General features: G+C 36.5%; 1 protein-coding gene across 1 annotated transcript in view; it reads left to right on the forward strand.

The window, feature by feature from the left end:
- The first annotated feature begins 221 nt into the window (after positions 1-221).
- epha6 (eph receptor A6) overlaps positions 222-17,169 on the forward strand; it is a 354,317-nt gene continuing 337,369 nt past the window's right edge. The window contains 1 exon segment of the mRNA XM_061918280.1: positions 222-760. Coding sequence (XP_061774264.1) covers positions 682-760 — 79 coding nt within the window. The 5' untranslated portion in view covers positions 222-681.

The following is a 17,169-nucleotide window of genomic DNA, read 5'->3' on the forward strand; positions in this document are numbered from 1 at the left end:
TTGCTGCCTTTGCACCTGTCAATGTTTACTTTTGTATGCATATTAAATCAACAAAAAAATCCTGACTTTGGAGCAATGTTCACGGACTGTAGTATTTGGCTCTGCGTTAGATGCAATGTTATTGGGAGCATGATTTATGTCCTGACGTGTTCACACCTCCTAGTATGTCTCAAGAAGGGTATACATTCAAGAACACACACACACACACGCCTGCGCACACACATCGCCTCGTCAACGACCCCCTCTAGCGCCCAGCCTCCCGCACAGATGCGCACAGTCTCCGCTCGGAGCCGCCGCGTCCTCCATCGCCTCCTCCCCGCATCCTCAGCCTCCTCCATCCTGCACTCCACTGCAGCGGTCCGGACGTGGGTGCAGGCGGGCAGGAGGGCGCGCAGACCGCAGACTCCCCCCCACCGACCCCCGGGAGCATCGACGCGCCTCCGCCATGGCATCCCCGCCGCGTGCGCCCCGTAATCCTCCGTGCGGAGGTGGTTGCGCGCATGCAACCCAAACTTTGTAGCAGCTTCCGATGCGTGTTGTTTGAGACCGACCCGGGCGGAAAAAAAGACGTTTATCAAGGATGGATCTTTTCACGAGCGGCAACCAGGACCTAACAATATAACCGGGAGCGGAACGAGCGGATCGGGGCTTCTTTTTGGACGCCCTCGGTGACCAGCAGATATGAGTTTTGGACCAAGATTTCTTCCTGTTGCACTTTTTATTGGAATTGTCCTCACTCGCTGCGGCCACTGCAACCAAGGTGAGACGCAGAAATGCATTATTGATGAATTAAAACATTTAAATAAAGAAAAAAAAAACAAAAAAAAAAAACAAAAAAATATATATATATATATGTATATATATATATATATATATATATATATATATATATATATATATATATATATATATATATATATATATATATATATATATATATATATATATATATATATATATATATATATATATATATATATATATATATATATATATATATACATATATATTTATATATAGCTCAGTTGGTAGAGCGGCCGTGCCAGCAACTTGAGGGTTGCAGGTTCGATTCCCGCTTCCGCCATCCTAGTCACTGCCGTTGTGTCCTTGGGCAAGACACTTTACCCACCTGCTCCCAGTGCCACCCACACTGGTTTAAATGGAACTTAGATATTGGGGGTTTCACTATGTAAAGCGCTTTGGGTCACTAGAGAAAGCTAATTACTGTTTTTTTGTGAAGAAAAAAGTGACAATTGTTTGCAATTTATTATTTTTTCCAATGGAAAAGAAGTGTGTTCTTACACCTGTGCCACCCCAGGAAAATGGTTCTATGCCACTGTTGGTGACAAAGATGCACATATTGTTATGCACATTGCCCTTTTGACAGAAATAAATATTTTATATATATATATATATATATATATATATATATATATATATATATATATATATATATATACATATATATATATATATATATGTATATATATATATATATATATATATATATATATATATATATATATATATATATATATTTGGTCAGAGGTGTCCAAAGTGCGGCCCGGGGGCCATTTGCGGCCCGCGGGTCATTTTTTAACGGCCCCACGGCACATTTCAAGAATACAATTAAAAAAAAAATTAAAAACATAAAAATAGGTATAAAAGAGCAAACAGGTGAAATGTAACAAGAAAATGTCGCAATGCTTAGTCTTATAACACAAAGCAGGCTGTTTCTTTCTTTAAAAAATAATAATGAATCGAAATCAATGTCATTTGGAATTATTGACCTATTCAAGGCTTCAATTACGTCACATTAAATATTCCACTTTCAGATATTTTCGGGCAAAATGTTTGTGTTTTGCCATATAAAAAACTGAGCTGTTTTTTTTTTGTTTGTTTTTTTTTTAAAAGGGGCTAAAACAAACAAACAAAACATGAACAACAATACAACTTAAAATTGACGAATACATCTGGAGTTGATCTCGAGATTATTGTGCTAAAAGTAAACAGTAAAAAAAATGTATTATCTATTTTTTAACACTATAATGTGTAGGACACTTTTGGATGGCTAATTATTTTAGTGTGATTTGTTTTTAAGTGTCATTGCTCAAAAAATAATAATGAATCAAAATCCAAAATTAAGGCTCCAATTATTATATAGTCTCAATATTCCACTTAAAAAAGTTATTGGGTGAAAATATTGCTTATTTTGGGTTTTTTCCATTTTTTTCCCCCTAATGTTGATCTAGATATTTAAAACTTGAATAATAATAAAAATAATGATACTGAATAATGGCACATTTTTAATATTTTTTTTTTTACAAAATCCTTTTGGGGTCCCTGGAATCATAACTGAGTGGAGGCCTAAATGTATATTTTTTATACATATATTGTATTGGTTTTTAAAATAAAAATTATGAAAATGGCCCCCGCTTGCTTTGATTTTTCAGTGTGCGGCCCTCAGTGGAAAAAGTTAGGACACCCCTGTATTAGGTGTATGAGCTACTGATTTGTATTAACAGTGACTTATTGTCAGCAAAATTGTGAAAATATATTTAAATCTGTGTGTAGGGACTATAGAGCACAGGTGTGAAACTCACGGCCCGGGGGCCAGATGTGGCCCGCCACCTCATTTCATTTGGCCCGCAAACAGCTGGAAATGATGTATGTCAAAAATATTTTCTCACTAAATGCAATTGATTTTTTTTTTCATTTTAACTGAAAAATATATATATATATTGCTTGAAATGGCATAACGTTTCAACTTTAATAGTATCCAATATTGCAACAAATATTACAGTATATTTTTAAATATCCAAACATGTTTTTGTCTAAATAAAAATAAATACTCAAATATCTGCTTGGCTTATGATTTTACAGTAAACTACCTATCAAATTAATTAAAAAAAATGGCAATACATTTTACAGTAGACTTTACAGCAGATTACTGTGCATTGAAAAGAAAAATTGTGTTTTTTTGCGTTAAAAATTTTGCCGCATGGTCAGGACTGTACCACATCCGCCTCAATTTGAGCCAGGAAAAACCCTTATATATGAATAAATTAAAAAAATTAAATTAAATAAAACATGTGTATATATATACATATATATATATATATATACATACATATATATATATATATATATATATATATATATATACATACATACATATATATATATATATATATATATATATATATATATATATATATATATATATATATATATATATATATATATATATATATATATACATACATATATACATATATATATATAAATATATATATGTATATATATATATATATATATATATATAAATATATATATATATATATATATATATATATATATATATATATATATATATATATATATATATATTATATATAACACATGAAACCAAGTCTTTAATTCAAATGAAAAATAACAGAGAGCAACCACAATCAATAATAATAATAGTAATAATAATGTCATGCATGTTACATGTAATCTGGGTTTAGGTTTGATCATGTTATGTTTTGTTTTTGGACTCTCGTTTCCCGTTTCCTGTTTCCTGGTGTTGTTGGTTTCCATAGTTACCCATTAGTTTCCACCTGGTCTCCAAGTCACGCCCCTGCCCTCAGCCCCACACCTGTTTCTTATCATCACAGTCACTATTTAAGTCATTTGTTTTCTGTTCCTCGGCCTGGGAACTTTGCATACTGCTTATGCTGTACTACTTGCTACATGCTTGTGCTACATGCTACTTACTATGACCACGCACCTACCTTGCCTTGCCATGCTGATAATTGTTTTCACCACGCCACGTAAGATATTGTTTGTATTCATGCCTCTGTGCAAGTTTTTGGTTTCTTTTGTACCTTTGATGGTATCTTTTGTTTATTTGTATATAGTCACGCCATTGTGCTATTTTGTTTGGAGTTTAATCTAGGTTATTATCCCCCACTGTTTTCCCTTTTTGTATTATAGTATATAAATAAATTCATCATGTACTCACATTCTCGCCTGGCTCGTTCCAAACTCCCTCTGTATCGAAGAAGCAAAATGAAACCAAGTCGAAGTCCTGACAAATAATAATAATAATGATAATAACAATAATAATAATAATAATCATATCTATCTTGGGAAGATGTTAATAGACGCTTAAGTGATTAAATGTAAGCAAGCTGCGTTTGACGAACTGATGACTAATATTAGATTCGTTTAATTACACATTTGCACATTACGGCAAAAACACATGGAGCATAAATGTGTGTGTGTGTGTGTGTGTGTGTGTGTGTGTGTGTGTGTGTGTGTGTGTGTGTGTGTGTGTGTTTGAACACCTATATGCTTCAAAGCTGTCAAAAGTAAGGTTGAGCTGAAAACGGTATCACCGTGTCAGTGTTCTGTATCGTTCTGTGTCGATAATTAGTGACATTTTTATGACCTGTGCGGAAAAAAAATAAGGACCAGGAGAAAAAATAACCCTCACGCAGTCATAATAATCCCCTCAGCTATCGAGGCAGACAGGACACGTCAACACTCAATGAAAAAAAACGAAAACATTGTAAAATCATTCTGAAAACTGAATAACGTCTCAAAATGAAGGTGCAAAAATAAGGGAGAAGTAAGAAATAGTTATGAAATAATGAACATTTTCAGTGGGTTTAGTGGCAGGAAGTGACGGCTGTGTAACATTTATTTGGTGTGTTGTTGTAATTTATGTATGGAAATTAATTTATGTTATGCAGTAATGATTAATAAATACAATACTATTATTTTAATGTAGCCCGTTTGTTATATTTTGTCATGTTGTCTTCTATTCTTACAGTCCTGCACTTTAGTTCCTACCTGTTGTTTGCATATGACCCCAATAGGGAACGGACAAGGGTTGGCGGGGCCACTTTTTTCTCTTTTATCCCCAATTTCTTCATTTTGACCTTAGACAAAAAGAAGAAAAAATATATCGAACGTTCTATCGAACATTTTTTTGTTGTTGATATCGCGATATATATTGATACGGTTTTATCGCCCAGCCCTAAATTGGATGACTTTTGAAGGATTCATTCATCCGGTCATTGATGTACTATGTTGAGATACTCATTTACTCTCCTGTGAATTGACCAGTTCATTTGTCAAACTTTATACACAGTAGGAAGGGATTCATATATACCTGACACATGAAGCGTGACAAATTGAGGGGGGGGGGGGGGTAAATGGGGTGCCCTATTCACTTTAGCCTCCAGATGGCAGTAGAGTGTTGATTATCTTAAAATGTGTTTTGTGGCATTCCAACTTTGACCACAGCGTCAGTCGCTATGTCGTGGCACTTTCCATCATTTTCAGCAGAGTGCATTGCGAAACTTTACAAAAGTTTGTCCCACGTCTGATGGACTTATTAAGGGTTGTTTCATCTCAGTTTAGTCAAATGTTGACATATGATGGAAGACAAGAAGTAGATACAATACGATACTTTATTACATGCAGAGTTCTTTTCATTATCCACAATTCCAGTTAAGAAAAAAAAAAGTTTGCCACCACAATAACCTAATAATAATAATAATGATGATGATAATAATAATAATAATAATAATAATAATAATAATAATAATAATTTTTCATCTTGGGGGGTTGTTAATAGAAGTTTGCTACCATAATCATCTAATGATAATAATAATACAAATATAATAATAATAATAATAATAATAATAATAAAAATAATAATAATAATAATTTGTCATATTGAGTAGATTTTAATATAAGTTTGCTACCACAATAACCTAATAATGATGATGATGATGAGGATAATGATAAGGATGATGATGATAATAATAATAATAATAATAATAATAATAATAATAATTATAATAATAATAATAATAATAATTTATCATATTGAGTAGATTTTAATATAAGTTTGCTACCACAATAACCTAATAATGATGATGATGATAATGAGGAGGATAATGATAATAATAATAATAACAATAATAATAATAATAATAATAATAATTAGTCATATTGAGAATATTTTAATAGAGTTTGCTAACACAATACTTAATAATGATAATAATAATAATAATAATAATAATTATAATTATTATAATAATAAAAATAACAATAATAATAATATTAACTTATCTTGGGTGGATGTTAATAGAAGTTTGCCACCACAATAACATAATAATAATAAAATTATTGAGAACACGATAATAATAATAATAATAATAATAATAATAATAATAATTAGTCATATTGAGTATATTTTAATAGAGTTTGCTAACACAATACTTAATAATGAGAATAATAATAATAATAATAATAATAATTATAATTATTATTATAATAATAAAAATAACAATAATAATAATATTAACTTATCTTGGGTGGATGTTAATAGAAGTTTGCCACCACAATAACATAATAATAATAACACTATTGAGAAGACAATATTGATAATAATAATAATAATAATAATAATAATAATAATAATAATAAAACCAATAACTTAGATATCTTGGTGATGTGTTAGTAAAAATTTGCTACCTCAATAGCGTAATAATCATAACGATACTGCTACTACTACTACTAATAATAATAATGTATCATCTTGGAAAGATGGTAATAGAAGTTTGCTACCACAGTAACCTAATAATAATAATAATAATAATAATAATAATAATAATAATTATTATAAATCATTTATCATCTTGGGGAGATGTTAATAGAAGCTTCGGTGAATATTAACCTTATGTAATCTGCATGTGAATCAGCTATTGTTTATTAGACTGATTACACGTAAGTGACAGAGTGTGTGTGTGTGTGTGTGTGTGTGTGTGTGTGTGTGTGTGTGTGTGTGTGTGTGTGTGTGTGTGTGTGTGCGTGCTGAGTGCAGTGTTGTTTCATGGTGGGTGGGTGACTAAACACCTTAATGGATGAGAGCTGTCGAAAGGTGCATTTTTCAAGTGAGAAACCTGTGCATGATTAAATTGTCTGCACTGTGTGTGTGTGTGCGTTTGTGTGTGTGTGTGTGTGTGTGTGTGTAATAGTCTTCCCACTCCCACTGCATGTCACCTGTCTTTTTAATGATGTTGAGGTGTGTGCGGGTGTAGTCGTGTTCCCACAATCAAGAAATAAATGCTGTCCATTCACTTCCAAAAAAGGTACACGACGTTGTTGTTTCATGTTGTGTTTTTTCCCGCCGTCCTACAGTAATTATTGACGTGGAGACCTCCTGGTCGTCTTCTTCTCCTACGTGGCGCGACTCGGCGTGGGAATGTGTTAAAAGTCTTTTCAGGGGCTGAAGCGTAAATCTTTCAAACGCGACCACTTGACGCCACTTTGTTCTGTTATCGATCTTGTTGTTATCCCGCCCCTTTTCAGTCCAAGTCCGGCTGTGCTCGGTCAGCTCGCGTGCTCCGCTGAAAACAATCCTTCCAATACTCCGCTGAAAACAATCCTTACAATACTCGGCTTTTTTTTGTACATTCTGAGACGGTGTAAGTACCATTGACGTATTTTAGCCATCACTACGTGTACGGTTTCTTTCTTTCGTCCCTTCGAGCAACATTGGTCATTTTTTTCCTACGCTATGGACCCTGCGGCTTATAAAACGGTGCGGATAATTTATAGATTTTTCTTCATATAGTTGAAAAAAACAAAAACAATTAGACCGTGCTTTGAACTGGAAGTACAATTGACGTCTTTTAGCCATCCATAGCGGTGCTACATGTATGTGTAAGTACAATTGACGTATTTTAGCCATCACTACAGATACAGTTTCTTCATTCGTCACTCCGAGCAACATTGGTCACTTTTTTCCTACGCTATGTACCCTGCGGCTTATAAAACAGTGCGGATAATTTATGGATTTTTATACATATATTTGAAAAAAACAAAAAATATTAGATTGAGCTTTGAACTGGAAGTACAATTGACGTTTTTCAGCAATCCATAGCGTTCTACTCATTTGTGTATGTACAATTGACGTCTTTTAGCCATCCATAGCGGTCCTACTTGTATGTGTAAGTACAATTGACGTATTTTAGCCATCACTACACATACGGTTTCATCATTCGTCACTCCAAGCAACATTAGTCACATTTTTCCTACGCTATGGACCCTGCGGCTTATAAAACAGTGTTGATAATTTATGGATTTTTCTTCATATAGTTGAAAAACCAAAAACAATTAGACTGAGCTTTGAACTGGAAGTACAATTGACGTCTTTTAGCCATCCATAGCGGTGCTACACGTATGTGTAAGTACAATTGACGTATTTTAGCCATCACTACAGATACAGTTTCTTCATTCGTCACTCCGACCAACATTGGTAACTTTTTTTCCAACGCTATGTACCTTGCGGCTTATAAAACGTTGCTGATAATTTATGGATTTTTTAAAGTGGATTTTGGGAAAGTCTTCCAAGAATCATCTGTTTAAAGTTGGGTGAGATTCCCAGTCCCAATCGCACATGGGTCCAAACATTCTTAGCACACGTCATATCGCAGTCCGCCCATCCAGTCATCAGTGGTTACCGTAATTTCCAAACTATTAGCTGCTACTTTTTTCCTACGCTATGGACCCTGCGGCTTATAAAACAGTGTTGATAATTTATGGATTTTTCTTCATATAGTTGAAAAACCAAAAACAATTAGACTGAGCTTTGAACTGGAAGTACAATTGACGTCTTTTAGCCATCCATAGCGGTGCTACACGTATGTGTAAGTACAATTGACGTATTTTAGCCATCACTACAGATACAGTTTCTTCATTCGTCACTCCGACCAACATTGGTAACTTTTTTTCCAACGCTATGTACCTTGCGGCTTATAAAACGGTGCTGATAATTTATGGATTTTTTAAAGTGGATTTTGGGAAAGTCTTCCAAGAATCATCTGTTTAAAGTTGGGTGAGATTCCCAGTCCCAATCGCACATGGGTCCAAACATTCTTAGCACACGTCATATCGCAGTCCGCCCATCCAGTCATCAGTGGTTACCGTAATTTCCAAACTATTAGCTGCTACTTTTTTCCTACGCTATGGACCCTGCGGCTTGTAAAACGGTGCGGATAATTTATGGATTTTTATTCATATAGTTGAAAAAAACAAAAACAATTAGACTGAGCTTCGAACTGGAAGTACAATTGACGTCTATTAGCCATCCATAGTGGGCCTACTCATATGTGTAAGTACAATTGACGTATTTTAGCCATCACTACGCGTACGGTTTCTTCATTCATCACTCCGAGCAACGTTGGTAACTTTTTTTCCAACGCTATGTATCTTGCGGCTTATAAAACGGTGCAGATAATTTGTGGATTTTTATTCATATAGTTGAAAAAAGCAAAACGATAGAAGACATTGAGCAGGTGTTCAATGTCTTTTGGCGCCATCTTTGGGACAAGTCCGCTGAATGCAGACTGAGCTTTGAACTGGAAGTACAACTAACGTATTTTAGCCATCCATAGCGGTTCTACACCTATGGTTTCTTCACACATAAATCCAAGTAACGTTTGTAAGTTTTACAATATCAATAAAACAATTATTACTTACTAAACCGCCGGCTATAAACCGCTACGGCTTAAAAAGCGGTGCGGAGAATTTATGGATTTTTACTCTAATAGTTGAAAAAAAAAAAAAAAAATCAAAGACATTGAACAGGTGTTTTAAACAAAAATCTAAGACATGGAACAGGTGTTTATTGTTTGTGCTTTGGCGCCATCTTTTGGACGAGTTCGCTAAACGCAGACTGAGCTTTGAACTGGAAGTACAACTGACGTATTCTAGCCATCCGTAGCAGTTCTACTTGTATGTTTAAGTACAGTTGAGGTCTTTTAGCCATCCTTAACAGTTCTACACGTATGGTTTCTTCCTATATCAATCCAAGTAACGTTTGTAAGTTTTACAATATAACTAAAACAATTCTTAATTACTAAACCGCCGACTACAAACCGCTACGGCTTACAAAACGGTGTGGAGAATTTATGGATTTTTATTCTAATAATTGAAAAAAGCAAAATTATAGAAGACATTGAGCAGGTGTTTAATGTCTTTTGGCGCCATCTTTTGGACAAGTCCGCTGAATGAAGACTGAGCTTTGAACTGGAAGTACAACTGACGTCGTCTAGCCATCCACAGCGGTCCTACTCGTATGTGTAAGTTAGGGTTGTACGGTATAACGGTAAAAATAATCACTTATTCTTCTGTTGTTTGATACTTTACATTCGTTTTGGATGATACCATATGTGACCGACTCTCACTGTCGTCTTGGAGGTTCCAGGGACCACCAAGGAAGGACATGGCTTTGAGCAGGTGTAGACTTCTTTATTTTGCAATAAGCAAAGTCTTTTGCGAGTTGCTTTTCAGCCCTCCCCGTTGTCGGCGTCTGCCTCTCGCTCTCGCTCTCGCTCTCTTCCGGGTTGCACGCGCTGCTGCTTGTGTTGTCGTCTCTCCCTCTCGTTCCTTCGTTGTTTGGGTTGCTCTCGCTCCGCACCATCACCAGCCCGTTCTCTCCTCCTTCTCCCCTTTTATACAGCGAGAGGAGATACATTGTTCGTGTACAGGTGCGCGATCCACACACCTGATCACGTTTGTGGCGTCGCTCCCGGCACGCCCCGCCTCGCTGCTCGCTCGCCATCACCGCCTCCTCGCCGCCATCTTGGTCCGGGCGCCAGCGTGCCCTGTCTCTCTGTTGGACCGTGGGCTCCACCTCTCCACACCATACAATTAGGTATCGATCCGATACCAAGTAGTTACAGGATCATAACCACCACCCATCAGGAGCAAGGCTGAAGTGTCTTGCTCGAGGACACCACGGACATGACTCAGTCGGTAGAAGCTGGGGATCGAACCAGGAACCCCCAGGTTGCTGGCACAGCCACTCTCCCGTCCCAGTTTTATTTTATTTTTTTCCATATGATATCTGTGCTTGGATGCCGACTGAATACCAAACCAACATAAATGAATCATATTTGAGTAAATTGATGCTTGTTATGTTTTCTATCTGCACTTCAAAGGATGGGAACATCAAAAACAGGAATGGGCATTTGGAGCCAATAGAAACCCATCCATCCATTTTCTACCACTTGTCCCTTTTTTGGGGGTAGCGGGGAGTACTGGAGCCTATCTCAGCTGCATTTAAAAAAGCTTAATGTAAAATCCAGCTACTGCTTTTTTCCCTACGCTTTGAACCCAGCGGTTTATATATTTCTGAATTTTTTCTTCGCTGATAGCTACATTGCTAATGGTTGACATTTTTTTTTAAAGAAAAGCAAGCAAAGACACAGAACAGGTGCATTATTGTTTGTGCCAGAGCGCCATCTTTTGGAGGAGTTTGCTCACAGCAGGTGCTGCAGGGCCTTGCTGTTTGGACTGAGTTTTCGACCGGAGGTAAAAGTGCTCGTATGGATTCTTCGTTCATTACTGCAAACGACGTTTGTTATTATCTAGAAAAACTCCAAACAATGTTTCCTTGTACTATGTCTATTTGTACACCATCTGTTGGACTATTTTCACTACTATATCTAAATAGCATTATTTTAGTTTTAGTTCAATTCAACGATACTCTGTTTTCACAAACCATTTCTCGAGTCCGTCCATTTCTTTGGGAACCGTTTTTATTTCCCCAGAGCAGAATGCATTGGTGTCATCTGCAAATTGTGCTGACTTGAGGTCTTTTGTGCTTTTGTTGATGTCGTTTATGTACAGATTGAATAGTTTAGGTCCCAGAATTAACCCCTGGTGTACGCCACAAGATATAGCTACTCAGTCCTCAGGCATTGTTTCCTAGCGGTTAAGTAGAATTTCACCCGTTTCAACACCGTATCGTTCCAATTTTTGTATTAGGATATTGTGATTGATTGGGCCATGAACCTTTGGGCAGATTTATGGACTTTTCCTCGCTGACGGCCATAATGCAAATGTATATCTTTGTTTTTAAATAAAGCAAACAAAAATTAAAAGGTATCTTTGTGCTACGACGCCATCTTTTGGACGAGTTCTCTCACTTTGAACCGGAAATACAATCACTCTTCCGTCCTCGAAGTCATCCATAACGTTACTACTTGTACAGATTCTTCATTTATCATTGTAATCAACGTTTGTATGTTTTACAATATAACTAAAACAGTTCTGACTTACTAAAATAAAGTTAGAACCCGTCAATTATTCACTCCACATTCACTCGTTGGTGGTGGTAATCTACACTTGTAAGCCAATGCTGCCCTGGTGTGGACCGGCAGAAGCGTGACTGCCGACCTCCACCAAACATTTATATACTTCTAGCCGTCCATAGCATTTCTACTCGTACTAATTCGTCATTCATTCCTCCAAGCAATGTTTGTTAGTTTTACAATATAACTAAAACAATTCTAACAAACTAAAAACACTTTAAACCAAAAGCAGAAGTGCAGCTTTGTCTTCTTATGATAATAATAATAAATTGGATGTATGTAGCGCTTTTCTAGACACTCCAAGTGCTTCACAGAGAAGTGAAAATCTGTCTTTCATTCACTCCACATTTACAATGTGATGGTGGTAAGCTACATTTGTAGCCACTGCTGCCCTGGTGAAGACCGGCAGAAGTGTGGCTGCCGACCACTACCAAACAATCACATACTTCTAGCCGTCCATAGCATTTCTACTCGTACGGATTCTTCATTCATCACTCCAAGCAATGTTTGTGAGTTTTACAATATAACTAAAATAATTCTTACTTACTAAAAACACTTTTAACCGGAAGTATAAGTCTCACTTCCTTTTCTTATGATGATAATAATGGATTGGATTTATGTAACGCTTTTCTAGACACACAAAGCGATTCACAGAGAAGTGAGAACCTGTCATTTATTCACACCACATTTACACAGTGATGGTGGTAAGCTACATTTGTAGCCACTGCTGCCCTGGTGAAGACCGGCAGAAGTGTGACTGCCGACCACCACCAAACATTCATCCACTTCTAGCCATCCATAGCATTTCTACTCGTATTATTCACATGTGAATGATGTTGTATAATAGACTGTATTTATATTATTCACGTGTGAATAATGCTGTATAATAAACTGTATTTATGTTATTCACATGTGAATAATGCTGTATAATAGCCTGTATTTATATTATTCACATGTGAATAATGCTGTACAATCGACTGTATTTATGTTATTGACATGTCAGTAATGCTGTATAATAGACTGTATTTATATTATTCACATGTGAATAATGCTGTATAATAGACTGTATTTATGTTATTCACATGTGAATAATGCTGTATAATAGCCTGTATTTATATTATTTACATGTGAATACTGCTGTATAATAGACTGTATTTATATTATTCACATGTGAATAATGCTGTATAATAGACTGTATTTATATTATTCACATGTGAATAATGCTGTATAATAGACTGTATTTATATTATTCACATGTGAATAATGCTGTATAATAGCCTGTATTTATATTATTCACATGTGAATAATGCTGTATAATAGACTGTATTTATATTATTCACATGTGAATAATGCTGTATAATAGACTGTATTTATGTTATTTACATGTGAATAATGTTGTATAATAGACTGTATTTATGTTATTTACATGTGAATAATGTTGTATGATAGACTGTATTTATGTTATTCACATGTGAATAATGCTGTATAATAAACTGTATTTATGTTATTTACATGTGAATAATGTTGTATGATGGACTGTATTTATATTATTCACATGTGAATACTGTTGTATAATAGACTGTATATATATTATGCACATGTGAATAATGCTGTATAATAGACTGTATTCATGTTATTCACATGTAAATAATGATGTATAACAGACGGTATTTATATTATTCACATGTGAAAAATGTCGTATAATAGACTGTATTTATATTATTGTGTGAATAATGCTGTATAATAGACTGTATTTATGTTATTCACATGTGAATAATGCTGTAAAATAGACTGTATGTATGTTATTCACATGTGAATAATGCTGTAAAATAGACTGTATGTATGTTATTCACATGTGAATAATGCTCCCAGTACCACCCACACTGGTTTTAATGTAACTTAGATATTGGGTTTCACTAAGTAAAGTGTTTTGAGTCACTAGAGAAAAGCGCTATATAAATATAATTCAATTCAATTAAAACAATGAATGACAACAGCAGTTCGAAAAATCCTTTTTCACTTTGCTGTTTACCCTTTGAGGGTAAAGATGGCAGAAAAGTAGTGATGTGAAGATGATGTCTTCGTCTCCCCGCTCACCAAATTGTTCTTCAGGAGGCCGAGTTTCAGGCATGAAGAATCCAGGAGATAATCCATCCTTGGGAAAGAGATGAGTCATGGAGAAGATCCAGCAGACTGTGGAAGTTTGAAGGCGGCGGGGAGATACATGTTCGGAATACAGTTGCATCATCAATACAAATGGCGTCGGCGTTGGCGGGGGGGTGTCAGTCCAGGTTTTGGCTCCGCCCTCTCCTCACGTCCTCTGCGGACATGGAGTTCAACACCTTTGATTATTCTCATAAGTGCTGTGCCAGGGAAATCAATTAGCCAATCAGGAGCACTAATCAGGATGTTGACTCGCAGGCCGGGAGCGCTCACCTCTGCTTTTGACAGGATGACCTTGTTTGTAGTCCCACTCTTCTTTGGGAACACCGTTTTTAAACTAGGCTTGTACGGCTAGTACAGTACTGCATTACAAATAGATCATATTCGGTACTATACCGCCTCTAAAAAAGACAATGTTAAAGTTAAACCACCAATGATTGTCACACACACACACACTAAGGTGTGGCGATATTATTCTCTGCATTTGACCCATCACCCTTGATCACCCCCTGGGAGGTGAGGGGAGCAGTGAGCAGCAGCAGTGTCCGCGCCCGGGAATAATTTTTGGTGATTTAACCCCCAATTCCAACCCTTGAATGCTGAGTGCCAAACAGGGAGGTAGAGGCTCCCATTTCTATAGTCTTTGGTATGTGACGGTGACATTGCTGCTTTTAAGAGCAGGGGAGCATGTTCGGCAGCGCACGCACACAGAGTACTTACAAGCTGACCCAGTGTGAAGACAGAAAAGGGAGAATGGATGCATTTTGGCTTAAAAAGTAAAGATAAAGGTGAAACACTCTCACTATTATGTTAGATCCACTATGGACTGGACTCTCACTATTATGTTGGATCCACTGTGGACTGGACTATCACTATTATATTAGAACTACTATGGACTGGACTCTCACACTATTATGTTATATCCACTATGGACTGGACTCTCACACTATTATGTTAGATCCACTATGGACTGGACTTTCACTATTATGTTAGATCCACTATGGACTGGACTCTCACACTATTATGTTAGATCCACTATGGAGTGGACTTTCACTATTATGTTAGATCCGCTATGGACTGGACTCTCACACTATTATGTTAGATCCACTATGGACTGGACTCTCACACTATTATGTTAGATCCACTATGGACTGGACTCTCACACTATTATGTTAGATCCACTATGGACTGGACTTTCACTATTATGTTAGATCCACTATGGACTGGACTCTCACACTATTATATTAGATCCACTATGGACTGGACTCTCACAATATCATGTTAGATTCACTATGGACTGGACTCTCACACTATTATGTCAGATCCACTATGGACTGGACTCTCACTATTATGTTAGATCCACTATGGACTGGACTCTCATTATTATGTTAGATCCACTATGGACTGGACTCTCACACTATTATGTTAGATCCACTATGGACTGTACTCTCACTATTATGTTAGATCCACTATGGACTGGACTCTCACACTATTATGTTAGATCCACTATGGACTGGACTCTCGCACTATTATGTTAGATCCACTATAGACTGGACTCTCACTATTATGTTAGATCCACTATGGACTGGACTTTCACTATTATGTTAGATCCACTATGGACTGGACTCTATTATGTTAAATCCACTATGGACTGGACTCCCACTACTATGTTAGATCCACTATGGACTGGACTCTCACTATTATGTTAGATCCACTATGGACTGGACTCTCACTATTATGCTAGATCCACTAAGGACTGGACTTTCACAATATTATGCTAAATCCACTCGACGTCCATTGCATCCGGTCTACCCTAGAGAATGGTTGGGGGGGGGGGGGTTCCTGCGGTCCTCTCCAAGGTTTCTCATAGTCATTTACATTGACATCCCACTGGGTTGTGAGTTTTTCCTTGCCTTAATGTGGGCTGTGCTATCAGGATGTTGTTGTGGCTTGTGCAGCCCTTTGAGACACTTGTGATTTAGGGCTATGTAAATAAACATTGATTGATTGACTAATTTCTGTTTTGTGTAATCAGCCGTTTTACTGCCTTGTCACAGACACCTCCAGTAGGACACAATGAAGGTGCGTACTAACATGCACATAATGCAGTTAACAATGTCAAATGTGTGACTGACAAAGCAACTTCTGCTGCACAAATACATAAAAACAGAAATATTTTCTTATAATATCTAACAACATTATTTTGTGTGGCATTAAAAAGCGTTGAAATCGACCGAGTGTAAAATCTGAGCAATGTTGTCATGACGTTTTTTTTTTTCCTCTTCATGGTTTTATTATTAGTTCCAGCGCTCTGGTTTCCTTGCTTCCACTTCCTGTACATTTTTTTTTTTGTACCTTTGTTATGTCTCGGAGCGCTGGCTGCCACACCTGTCCCTGATTGGCAACCTGAACGCAGCTGTTCCTGGTTGCCAATCAGACTCCAGTCATACGAGAGCACGTTGTTCTCCCCTGAGACTTCTTCATCAGTGCTGCTCTGCTGGTCGGGATGTTGCTTCAAAAGTGTTGGGTCTTGTGCACTCCCTGGCTGCACTTGCCTTTTTCGTATCAAATATACCGTATACCTCTTCTTACTCCTGCGCTTACCAAAGGCATGCGGTAAAAGTAAGCATGCGCTAATTATTTTAAAACCTCTTCTCACTCCTGTGCTTACCAAAGGCATGCGGTAAAAGTAAGCATGCGCTAATTAATTTAAAACCTTTTCTCACTCCTGTGCTTACCAAAGGCATGCAGTAAGAGTAAGCATGCACTAATTATTTTAAAACCTCTTCTCACTCCGGCACTTACCAAAGGCATGCGGAAAAAGTAAGCATGCGCTAATTATTTT

This window comes from Nerophis ophidion, linkage group LG13, assembly GCF_033978795.1.
Source record: "Nerophis ophidion isolate RoL-2023_Sa linkage group LG13, RoL_Noph_v1.0, whole genome shotgun sequence".
NCBI classification, from domain to species: Eukaryota; Metazoa; Chordata; class Actinopteri; order Syngnathiformes; family Syngnathidae; genus Nerophis; species Nerophis ophidion.